The sequence below is a fragment of the Bombina bombina genome, chromosome 12, assembly GCF_027579735.1.
Source record: "Bombina bombina isolate aBomBom1 chromosome 12, aBomBom1.pri, whole genome shotgun sequence".
Classification (NCBI taxonomy): domain Eukaryota; kingdom Metazoa; phylum Chordata; class Amphibia; order Anura; family Bombinatoridae; genus Bombina; species Bombina bombina.
This window is the reverse complement of record NC_069510.1, coordinates 125,005,327-125,018,663: the sequence shown is the minus strand read 5'-3', so window position 1 is coordinate 125,018,663 and position 13,337 is coordinate 125,005,327. Positions and strand designations below refer to the sequence as shown.

The following is a 13,337-nucleotide window of genomic DNA, read 5'->3' as shown; positions in this document are numbered from 1 at the left end:
GAAAATACAGACAGAAACATCTAATTCAAATGAGCATTCAGAGGAAGAAAATCTGATGAATCCAGTCACACCTACCAACAATCAATATTATGATGGTAGATGGACAGTGGTTAGTCATCATAAACACAAAAACAAAAATAATAACAATAACAATAATAAGAAAAATTCAGGTAATTATAATAACGGAAATTATAATAGACAAGTATCGAATTATCATGACAGAGACTATAGACAGAATACATATAATCAACCAAAACCTAGGAAGGAACAACATCAGACATCTGATCAGAATTGGTCCCATAAAGGCCCATCTAATACAAACAATTATGGTTATGTGAGAGATGAAAGAAATTTTCATCATCATAACAGGGATAGGAATCCACGTGATCAATACAATCACTATAGACCATCGCCTAATAACCATTGGTCAAACGATCAAATGATGTTTAGTAACCAAACACCTCATATGAGAACACCAGTAGAAAATATGACTCGAGAACATACTCAAAATGTAAGAAATTCTAGTCCCCAAGAATACACTGAAATTAGCACCTCAAATAGGTATCATACACTGAGTGACCTAAACCCTCAAAACTGTGCCGAAAGGCCATTCCAATATAATGAGGTAAATAATCCCCAACCATCCACTTCAGGAAACCATTTTTTAGAACAGCGCCCAAGACAACCAATTTGGAAACAAAAAAAGATTGCCAGTTACCTAGAACCTGTAGTCAGCCTAACCTCACCATACAAAGGCAAAAGACCTCACACAGACGAGGATGTAGAGGAAGAAGTACAGCCTACAAAAAGGCAAGACTACAGGAACTAGGTAGGGGCATCTTTAATCTATCATCCCGTCCATTGTCAGACGACGAAATCAGGGTGATAGGAAAAGGATTGTCATTTAGTCCTTCAAATACACACAACATGTTTTCCCTATTTGTTGATCTAAATAGATTCACACAAAAGCTTTCGATGCAAAAATTTTTTGCAGAGAAAAAATTAAAAGAGGAAACCATGTTGCCTGTATTGTTGGATAGTATGGACGCCAGGCTCAAAAACCAAATTGTTCCTACATTTGAGCCTGAATCATTAATGGACCATTTGTGTGAAGGTTTCATCCATACAAACTTTAGAAATAAATCAAACTTTATTCCTAAACTTCAAAATAATGCCCACATAGAAATTTTCAGGCAAATGGTGACCGATGATTTAGATCAGATTCCAAAGAGTTTAAATAAAAAGAACAACCTCTATTGGAATGAGAAACAGGCCCTTCAGTCTTTAAAAAATGATAAGTCTATCGTCATAAGACAAGCCGATAAAGGCGGGGGAACTGTCATTCAAGATCTGACAGACTATTTAAAAGAGGCAAATAGAATCCTGGATGACAAGAATTATTACATTAAATTGTCATTTGATCCAACCAATAAATACTTGGCCACATTGGGGGATATAGTAGAGTGTGCCTATAAAGAAGGTATAGTAAATAAAAAAGAAAAAAATTATTTAATTCCAACCGAACCTAACAAAGCCTTTTATTACCATCTCCCCAAGTTGCATAAAGACTCCAAATGTCCACCCGGTCGCCCGATAATCTCGGGAATAGGGAGTTTAACAGACAATGCTTCATCTTACGTTGACTTCTTTTTACAGAAGTACGTAATAGGTCTAACCTCCTATATACGAGACTCATCGGACTTGATCAGTAAACTTGAAAAAATTAACATCACTTGTGACCTAATTTGGATCACATGTGATGTACAAGCCCTTTACTCTAACATCCCACATACAATGGGTATCCAAGCTATTTCTGAAGTTCTAGAGACAGACATGTATCTACCAGATACCCAAAAAGAATTCATTTTATCATTAATTTCGTTTATTTTACACCATAATTATTTTATTTTTCAAGATGAATACTATCTTCAGGTTAGAGGAACGGCCATGGGTACCAGGTTCGCCCCTAGTTATGCCAATTTATACATGGGATCTTTCGAACAACAGTATATATATGACCCAAACTTTGGGGCGAACCTGGTATACTATGGCCGTTTTATAGATGATTTGATTATCGTCTGGAAAGGCGACAAATTATCAGCAGAAAACTTCGTAAAGCATCTAAATAATAACAATAGAGGCTTAAAATTCACTAGTACAATAGATGATAGTGGTGTGGTTTTCTTGGACCTATCAATACGTTTCGATAACAACAAAATTATTACCAGTACACACTTTAAGCAAGTTGACTGTAATAGTTACTTAGACTATAGGAGCAATCACCATCACCCATGGAAGGTAAATGTACCCTACGGGCAGTTCAAACGAATCCGTAGAAATTGCAGTAACATAACGGATTATGAGTCCCAGAGCCAAATCCTCAAAAAAAGATTTAGAGAAAAAAGGTATCCAGAATATATCATTAATAGTGGATATGAAAGAGCTAAAAATGATGACAGAAATTTATATTTCTCAAAAAATTCTAATAGATCTCAAGAGAGCCGAGAAAATCAAGTCATGTTTATTACAGAATATAATTGCAATCATGATATGATAAAAAGAAGTATAGATAAACATTGGAAAATCCTCAAGAAGGATCCTATATTAGGTCAGTTACTTGACACAAAACCAACAGTAGTCTTTAAAAAGGCACCAAACCTAAAAAGGATTTTAGCACCCAGCAAAATTGTTAAAAATAAGATCAAAATCATGCAAAATAAAAATAATGGAGAAAGACCGAATCAATTTGGAAATAAAAATATCAGTGAACGACTAAGAAAAGGGAGTTTTAAATGCAATAATAAGAAATGTAAGATGTGCGATCATATTACTAATAATGTAAACACATTTCAATCATATGTCACCTCGAAAACATATAGAATGAATAGTCGAATGACATGTGCATCTAACTATATAATTTACATGTTAACTTGTATTTGTGGACATCAATATATAGGTCGCACTTGCAGACGCCTAAGTGTAAGATGGTCCGAACACTTTCGTAATGTTAAAAAGAATTATAAATTACATAGTGTATCCAGACACTGTAATGCAAAACATGACGGAAATCCATGCTGTTTAAAAATAACTCCAATAGAACATATCCCTAAATCTGATCTTTACAACCGTTTTTTCAGATTAAGACAAAGAGAGACCTTTTGGATATATAGGTTACAAACCTTACATCCATTAGGCCTTAACTTGAATATTGACCTTGCAGCCTTTAATTAATCAACAATATTAAATAATCAAACCATTGAATAAACAAAGTAAATACATTATTACATATAGAGAACAATAATCAATACAAAGACATAAATAGGAGTGTATTATGAGATAAAGACAATAAGTCTTTTTGGTCAATTAAACCATAGCCAGCTCTATTATGATACCAGTTAAGAACAATTACCCTATATCAATTGATGGTCAAATACATAAGCATTAATATGCAAATTATGAACAAATATGTCTTTTTGGTCAAATGGTTTAGAAAACATAATAATTGATTTTATTGATACATAATTTTATGACACTTAATAACTATATCATAAAACCATAAGAAATAAATTCATAACCATTATTTGTTATTTTGAAACGCTATATAGCATAATGTCAGAATGTGTGTATTTTACATAAGATATTGACATAATTATTGAGACTAAGGTAAAATTTGGGCACATTTCTATTGAGATTACATTGGAATATACTGTAGATGTATTATATATAGAGCCCCTTTTAATAGTATATAGTTCATGATAGAGGAAATAGAATAATAATAATTAATGAAATATTCAAAGAGAAATAGTCACGCAAGATAGTATAATGAAATGAAATAACATAAGATCAAAATAAAATTCAAATATGTAGAGGACGTATATTAGCATTGTTATGATATAATGCAAAGTTAAGTATAATAGCATGATTTCCAATGTGGTCTGAAATAAACGTGCTCATTGAGAATAACATATCCGCCCTCCTTAAAGGTGTGTGAGGCTTTAGATGTTGTGATTGGTTAGAAGAGGTACATAAGCAGCGGGAATACCATACTGTGTATTTAAGCCTGATGAAACGACCTTGCATGGTCGAGAAACGCGTTGCTGATTTTAAAACATTTTAAATAAATTGTTTTTAGTGTACCTCGTTTGGAGTGGGTTTTACTTTCACTCTAGCACTGTTACCAATCAATATCTTGAAACCGCAGTGTATGGGACACCTGGTTTGTCTACACTGTGATCCTATTTTTTGAATCGGACGTCTGCAAGGAAGGTGTGTGAGCCCAAAGAAATGGTGATTGGCTACAACATTCACGTGACTGCAGGAGTTTGGTGCATGCCATTGGTTGGTCTTCCGGGCGACGGTTGAGGTCCCGGTCTGTCTCACTAGGCACGATTTGGTGCCGTTTCGTTTGTAAGTATTCCATCTATATGTTACTTGAGCGTGTTTGCAGATTGTAACAATATTACCCTATGTCTGGCGCCTTCTTACTTTCAATCTAAACAGGCCAAGAAGCCTGCTGCTGCCTCTAAGACAGCATGAAAGATTGGCCCCCGATCCGGTAATGGATCTAGTAGGGGGCAGACTTTCTCTCTTCGCCCAGGCTTGGGCAAGAGACGTCCAGGATCCCTGGGCATTGGAAATTGTATACCAGAGATATCTTCTGGACTTCAAAGCTTCTTCCCCAAAAGGAAGATTTCACCTTTCACAATTATCTGCAGACCAGATAAAGAGAGAGGCATTCTTACATTGTGTTCAAGACCTCCTAGTTATGGGAGTGATCCACCCAGTTCCAAAGGAGGAACAGGGGCAAGGATTCTATTCAAATCAATTTGTGGTTCCCAAGAAAGAGGGAACCTTCAGACCAATCTTATATCTCAAGATCCTAAACAAATTTCTCAGGGTCCCATCTTTCAAGATGGAGACTATTCGAACCATCCTACCTATGATCCAGGAGGGTCAATACATGACTACCGTGGACTTAAAGGATGCTTATCTTCACATTCCAATACACAAAGATCATCATCGGTTTCTCAGGTTCGCCTTCCTAGACAGGCATTACCAGTTTGTGGCTCTTCCCTTTGGGTTAGCTACGGCACCAAGAATCTTTACAAAGGTTCTGTAGTCACTTCTGGCGGTCCTAAGGCCACGGGGCATAGCAGTAGCCCCTTATTTAGACGACATTCTGATACAGGCGTCGAATTTCCAAATTGCCAAGTCCCATACGGACATTGTTCTGGCATTCCTGAGGTCTCATGGGTGGAAAGTGAACGAAAAGAAGAGTTCTCTATCCCCTCTCACAAGAGTTTCCTTCCTGGGAACTCTGATAGATTCAGTAGAAATGAGGATTCACCTGACAGAGGCCAGGTTGTCAAAACTTCTAAATTCCTGTCGTGTTCTTTATTCTACTTCTCGCCCTTCAGTCACTGGTATGGAAGTAATCAGCTTAATGGTAGCGGCAATGGACATAGTGCCGTTTGCCCGCCTACATCTCAGACCGCTGCAACTCTGCATGGTCAGTCAGTGGAATGGGGATTACACAGATTTGTCCCCTCTACTAAATCTGGATCAAGAGACATGGGATTCTCTTCTCTGGTGGCTATGTCAAGTCCATCTGTCCAAAGGTATGACCTTCCGCAGGCCAGATTGGACAATAGTAACAACAGATGCCAGCCTTCTGGAACTCTCTGAAGGCTCAGGGGTCATGGACTCAGGAGGAGGCTCTCCTTCCGATAAACATTCTGGAACTAAGAGCGATATTCAATGCTCTTCAGGCTTGGCCTCAGCTAGCGGCAGTGAGGTTCATCAGATTTCAGTCGGACAACATCACGACTGTAGCTTACATCAACCATCAAGGGGGAACAAGGAGTTCCCTAGCGATGTTGGAGGTTTCAAAGATAATTCACTCTTCACCTATCAGCTATCCATATCCCAGGAGTAGAGAACTGGGAGGCGGATTTTCTAAGTCAACAGACTTTTCATCCGGGGGAGTGGAAACTCCATCCGGAGGTGTTTGCACAGTTGATTCAACGTTGGGGCAAACCAGAACTGGATCTCATGGCGTCTCGCCAGAACGCCAAGCTTCCTTGTTACGGATCCAGGTCCAGGGATCCCAAGGCAGCGCTGATAGATGCTCTAGCAGCGCCTTGGTCCTTCAACCTGGCTTATGTGTTTCCACCGTTTCCTCTGCTCCCTCGTCTGATTGCCAAGGTCAAGCAGGAGAGAGCATCAGTGATTTTGATAGCACCTGCGTGGCCACGCAGGACTTGGTATGCAGATCTGGTGGACATGTCATCCTTTCCACCATGGACTCTGCCTCTGAGGCAGGACCTTCTACTTCAGGGTCCTTTCAACCATCCAAAACTAATTTCTCTGCGGCTGACTGCTTGGAGATTGAACGCTTGATTTTATCAAAGCGTGGTTTCTCCGAGTCGGTTATTGATACCTTAATACAGACGTGAAAGCCTGTCACCAGGAAAATCTATCATAAGATATGGTGTAAATATCTTCATTGGTGTGAATCCAAGGGTTACTCATGGAGTAAGGTCAGGATTCCTAGGATATTATCTTTTCTCCAAGATGGATTGGAGAAGGGTTTGTCAGCAAGTTCCTTAAAGGGACAGATTTCTGCTCTGTCTATTCTTTTGCACAAACGTCTGGCTGAGGTTCCAGACGTGCAGGCGTTTTGTCAGGCTTTAGTCAGAATTAAGCTGTGTTTAAACCTGTTGCTCCGCCTTGGAGTTTAAATTTAGTTCTTAAGGTTCTTCAAGGGGTTCCGTTTGAACCTTTGCATTCCATAGATATTAAGCTCTTATCTTGGAAAGTTTTGTATTTAGTAGCTATCTCCTTGGCTCGAAGTGTTAAGGAGTTATCTGCTTTACAATGTGATTCTCCTTATCTCATTTTTCATTTCGATAAGGTAGTGTTACGTACCAAACCTGGTTTTCTACCTAAGGTGGTATCTAATAAAAATATCAATCAGGAGATTGTTGTACCGTCACTGTGTCCTAGTCCTTCTTCAAAGAAGGAACGTCTTTTACACAATCTTGATGTGGTTCGTGCTTTAAAGTTTTATTTAAGATTTTCGTCAAACATCTGCATTGTTTGTTGTCTACTCTGGACAGAGGAGAGGCCAAAAGGCTTTCGGCAACTTCTCTTTCTTTTTGGCTAAGAAGTATAATACGCTTAGCTTATGAGACTGCTGGCCAGCAGCCTCCTGAAAGGATTACAGCTCATTCTACTAGAGCGGTAGCTTCCACATGGGCTTTTAAGAATGAGGCTTCTGTTGAACAGATTTGTAAGGCGGCGACTTGGTCTTCGCTTCATACCTTTTCAAAATTCTATAAATTTGATACTTTTGCTTCTTCGGAGGCTATTTTTGGGAGAAAGGTTTTGCAGGCAGTGGTGCCTTCCGTTTAAGCACCTGCCTTGTCCCTCCCTTCATCCGTGTCCTATAGCTTTGGTATTGGTATCCCACAAGTAATGGATAATCCGTGGACTGGATACACCTTACAAGAGAAAACAAAATTTATGCTTACCTGATAAATTTATTTCTCTTGTGGTGTATCCAGTCCACGGCTGGCCCTGTCATTTTAAGGCAGGTGTGTTTTATTTTTAAACTACAGTCACCACTGCACCCTATGGTTTCTCCTTTCTCTTGCTTGTCTGGTAGTGGCAGTTAGAGGAGGAGCTATATAGACAGCTCTGCTGTGGGTGATCCTCTTGCAGCTTCCTGTTGGGAAGGAGAATATTCCACAAGTAATGGATGATCCGTGGACTGGATACACCACAAGAGAAATAAATTTATCAGGTAAGCATAAATTTAGTTTTTTACCTCTGTGATTACCCTGTATCTAAGCCTCTGCAGACTGCTCCTTATGTCAGTTATATTAATATACTTTTTACCTCTGTGATTACCCTGTATCTAAGCTTCTGCAGACTGCTCCTTATCTAAGTTATATTAATATACTTTTTACCTCTGTGATTACCTTGTATCTAAGCTTCTGCAGACTGCTCCTTATCTAAGTTATATTAATATACTTTTTACCTCTGTGATTACCCTGTATCTAAGCTTCTGCAGACTGCTCCTTATCTCAGTTATATTAATATACTTTTTACCTCTGTGATTACCCTGTATCTAATCCTCTGCAGACTGCTCCTTATCTCAGTTATATTAATACACTTTTTACCTGTGATTACCTTGTATCTAAGCCTCTGCAGACTGCCCCTTATCTCAGTTATATTAATATACTTTTTACCTCTGTGATTACCCTGTATCTAAGCCTCTGCAGACTGCTCCTTATCTCAGTTATATTAATACACTTGTTACCTCTGTGATTACCTTGTATTTAAACCTCTGCAGACTGCTCCTTATCTCAGTTATATTAATATACTTTTTACCCCTGTGATTACCCTGTATCTAAGCCTCTGCAGACTGCTCCTTATCTCAGTTATATTAATATACTTTTTACCTCTGTGATTACCTTGTATCTAAACCTCTGCAGACTGCTCCTTATCTCAGTTATATTAATATACATTTTACCTCTGTGATTACCCTGTATCTAAGCCTCTGCAGACTGCTCCTTATCTCAGTTATATTAATACACTTGTTACCTCTGTGATTACCTTGTATCTAAGCCTCTGCAGACTGCTCCTTATCTCAGTTATATTAATATACATTTTACCTCTGTGATTACCCTATATCTAAGCCTCTGCAGACTGCTCCTTATCTCAGTTATATTAATATACTTTTTACCTCTGTGATTACCTTGTATCTAAGCCTCTGCAGACTGCTGCTTATCTCAGTTATATTAATATACTTTTTACCTCTGTGATTACCTTGTATCTAAACCTCTGCAGACTGCTCCTTATCTCAGTTATATTAATATACTTTTTACCTCTGTGATTACCTTGTATCTAAGCCTCTGCAGACTGCTCCCTAATCTCAGTTATATTAATATACGTTTTACCTCTGTGATTACCTTGTATCTAAGCCTCTGCAGACTGCTCCTTATCTCAGTTATATAAATATACTTTTTACCTCTGTGATTACCTTGTATCTAAACCTCTGCAGACTGCTCCTTATCTCAGTTATATAAATATACTTTTTACCTCTGTGATTACCTTGTATCTAAACCTCTGCAGACTGCTCATTATCTCAGTTATATTAATACACTTTTTACCTCTGTGATTACCCTGTATCTAAGCCTCTGCAGACTGCTCCTTATCTCAGTTATATTAATACACTTGTTATCTCTGTGATTACCTTGTATCTAAACCTCTGCAGACTGCTCCTTATCTCAGTTATATAAATATACTTTTTACCTCTGTGATTACCCTGTATCTAAGCCTCTGCAGACTGCTCCTTATCTCGGTTATATTAATACACTTGTTACCTCTGTGATTACCTTGTATCTAAGCCTCTGCAGACTGCTCCTTATCTCAGTTATATTAATATACTTTTTACCTCTGTGATTATCGTGTCTAAGCCTCTGCAGACTGCTCCTTATCTCAGTTATATTAATATACTTTTTACCTCTGTGATTATCGTGTCTAAGCCTCTGCAGACTGCTCCTTATCTCATTTATATTAATATACTTTTTACCTCTGTGATTATCTTGAGTCTAACCCTCTGTAGACTGCTCCTTATCTTAGTTATATTAATATACTTTTTACCTCTGTGATTACCCTGTATCTAAGCCTCTGCAGACTGCTCATTATCTCGGTTATATTAATACACTTGTTACCTCTGTGATTACCTTGTATCTAAGCCTCTGCAGACTGCTCCTTATCTCAGTTATATTAATATACTTTTTACCTCTGTGATTATCGTGTCTAAGCCTCTGCAGACTGCTCCTTATCTCATTTATATTAATATACTTTTTACCTCTGTGATTATCTTGAGTCTAACCCTCTGTAGACTGCTCCTTATCTTAGTTATATTAATATACTTTTTACCTCTGTGATTACCTTGTGTCTAAGCCTCTGCAGACTGCTCCTTATCTCAGTTATATTAATATACTTTTTACCTCTGTGATAACCTTGTATCTAAGCCTCTGCAGACTGCCCCTTATCTCAGTTATATTAATATACTTTTTACTTCTGTGATTACCTTGTATCTAAGCCTCTGCAGACTGCTCCTTATCTCAGTGCTTGCCAGTGGCGTCACTAGGGTTGGTGTCACCCGGTGCGGTAAGTTATGGTGTCACCCCCCTCCCGCCAGAAAGCAGACACACACAAACACAAAAACTCAGGCACACACACATACAAACACTTAGACACACTCAGACACACACACAAAAACACTCAGACACACGCACACAAAAGCACTCAGACACACACACAAACACAAAAGCACTCAGACACACACACACACACACACACACACACAAAAGCACTCAGACACACACACACACACACAAAAGCACTCAGACACACACACACACAAAAGCACTCAGACACACACACACAAAAATTCAGACCCACACACATACAAAATATGTAAACTGCACTGCATTAATTCTAAAGCTCATGTCTAGAGCTGCTCCCTGGCTCAGCATAGCATCAAATGAAAGATAAACAGAGCACTCTAAAAATAAATCACTAAAGAAAAGGTTTAGGTGTGCAAACTATGAAAATTCTGCTCTCTGACTCTGTTCCAAGTCTGTCAGTGCACACCCCCGGCCGCGTGCACGCCCACAACATTCATAGTGAAATTGGGCAGGGGAGGAGCAAAGTACAAACAAGCAAAAGCAGCCGGGAAAACTATTTGTGGAAATTGCAGCACTGGCTCAAGGGGCAAAAAAATGAAGTGTCTACAACTTCCCCAGTCCCACTAATGTTCACAAATGCTGGCCCCTATTTATAAAAAATATATGCATCTCTACATTGTATTTATTTGAATTTCAATTAAAAAAAAAAATATATATTTTTTGGTGGTGTCACCCCCTGGAGGGTGTCACCCGGGTGCGGCCCGCACCCACTAGTGACGCCACTGGTGCTTGAATTTCAGGCAATTAGTGCTGACTCTTAAATAACTCCACAGTAGAGAGCACAATGTTATTTATATGAAACACATGAACTAGCACCCTCTAGCTGTGAAAAACTGTCAAAAGCATTCAAATAAGAGGCGGCCTTCAAGGGTTTAAAATTAGCATATGAGCATACCTAGGTTTAGCTTTCAACTAAGAATACCAAGTGAACAAAGCAAATTTGATGATAAAAGTAAAATAAAAAAGTTGTTTTAAAATGACATGAAAGTTTAAATTGGACTTTACTATCCCTTTAACCATTTGCAAAAGCACTAGAGGGCAGCACTATTTCCTGCTGTGTAGTGCTCCAGATTCCTACCTAGGTATCTCTTCATCAAAGAATACCATGAGAACGAAGCAAATTTGCTAACAGAAGTAAATTGGAAACTTTTTTTAAAATTGTGTTCTGTCTGAATCCCAAAAAGAATTTACACACATTGTATTCAGCTCTAAACTTATATTGTTATCATATATGTGAGTGGGACAACATGACTTGTGATCTAGATACCTGAACATTATTCTTGTTTTTATACAGCAACCGGGCATTGGAGGTGAAGGTGAGTGATGGGTAATGTGTAAGGACCGCACTAGAATTAAACTACATATTGTGCATGAGAGGGGGCCGGGTCAGCTTATATGTAATGTATTGTGTGTGTTATGTGTTTATCACTGCTGTATGTATATATAACACACACACTATATATATATGTAATGTATTGTGTGTGTTATGTGTTTATCACTGCTGTATGTATATATAACACACACACTATATATATATGTAATGTATTGTGTGTGTTATGTGTTTATCACTGCTGTATGTATATATAACACACACACTATATATATATGTAATGTATTGTGTGTGTTATGTGTTTATCACTGCTGTATGTATATATAACACACACACTATATATATATGTAATGTATTGTGTGTGTTATGTGTTTATCACTGCTGTATGTATATATAACACACACACTATATATATATGTAATGTATTGTGTGTGTTATGTGTTTATCACTGCTGTATGTATATATAACACACACACTATATATATATGTAATGTATTGTGTGTGTTATGTGTTTATCACTGCTGTATGTATATATAACACACACACTATATATATATGTAATGTATTGTGTGTGTTATGTGTTTATCACTGCTGTATATAACACACACACTATATATATATGTAATGTATTGTGTGTGTTATGTGTTTATCACTGCTGTATGTATATATAACACACACACTATATATATATGTAATGTATTGTGTGTGTTATGTGTTTATCACTGCTGTATATAACACACACACTATATATATATGTAATGTATTGTGTGTGTTATGTGTTTATCACTGCTGTATGTATATATAACACACACACTATATATATATGTAATGTATTGTGTGTGTTATGTGTTTATCACTGCTGTATGTATATATAACACACACACTATATATATATGTAATGTATTGTGTGTGTTATGTGTTTATCACTGCTGTATGTATATATAACACACACACTATATATATATGTAATGTATTGTGTGTGTTATGTGTTTATCACTGCTGTATGTATATATAACACACACACTATATATATATGTAATGTATTGTGTGTGTTATGTGTTTATCACTGCTGTATATAACACACACACTATATATATATATGTAATGTATTGTGTGTGTTATGTGTTTATCACTGCTGTATGTATATATAACACACACACTATATATATATGTAATGTATTGTGTGTGTTATGTGTTTATCACTGCTGTATGTATATATAACACACACACTATATATATATGTAATGTATTGTGTGTGTTATGTGTTTATCACTGCTGTATGTATATATAACACACACACTATATATATATGTAATGTATTGTGTGTGTTATGTGTTTATCACTGCTGTATGTATATATAACACACACACTATATATATATGTAATGTATTGTGTGTGTTATGTGTTTATCACTGCTGTATGTATATATAACACACACACTATATATATATGTAATGTATTGTGTGTGTTATGTGTTTATCACTGCTGTATGTATATATAACACACACACTATATATATATGTAATGTATTGTGTGTGTTATGTGTTTATCACTGCTGTATGTATATATAACACACACACTATATATATATGTAATGTATTGTGTGTGTTATGTGTTTATCACTGCTGTATGTATATATAACACACACACTATATATATATGTAATGTATTGTGTGTGTTATGTGTTTATCACTGCTGTATGTATATATAACACACACACTATATATATATGTAATGTATTG

The 13,337-nt window shown here is 37.0% G+C and overlaps 1 protein-coding gene across 2 annotated transcripts in view; it reads left to right on the top strand.

Annotated features, from left to right (window-relative positions):
• PHYHD1 (phytanoyl-CoA dioxygenase domain containing 1) overlaps positions 1–13,337 on the top strand; it is a 93,632-nt gene that overhangs the window by 57,029 nt on the left and 23,266 nt on the right. For both annotated transcript variants that reach the window (XM_053696026.1, XM_053696027.1), the window contains exon 7: positions 11,560–11,581. In XM_053696026.1, the coding sequence (XP_053552001.1) occupies positions 11,560–11,581 (22 nt within the window). The remainder of the gene's footprint in view (positions 1–11,559; positions 11,582–13,337) is intronic.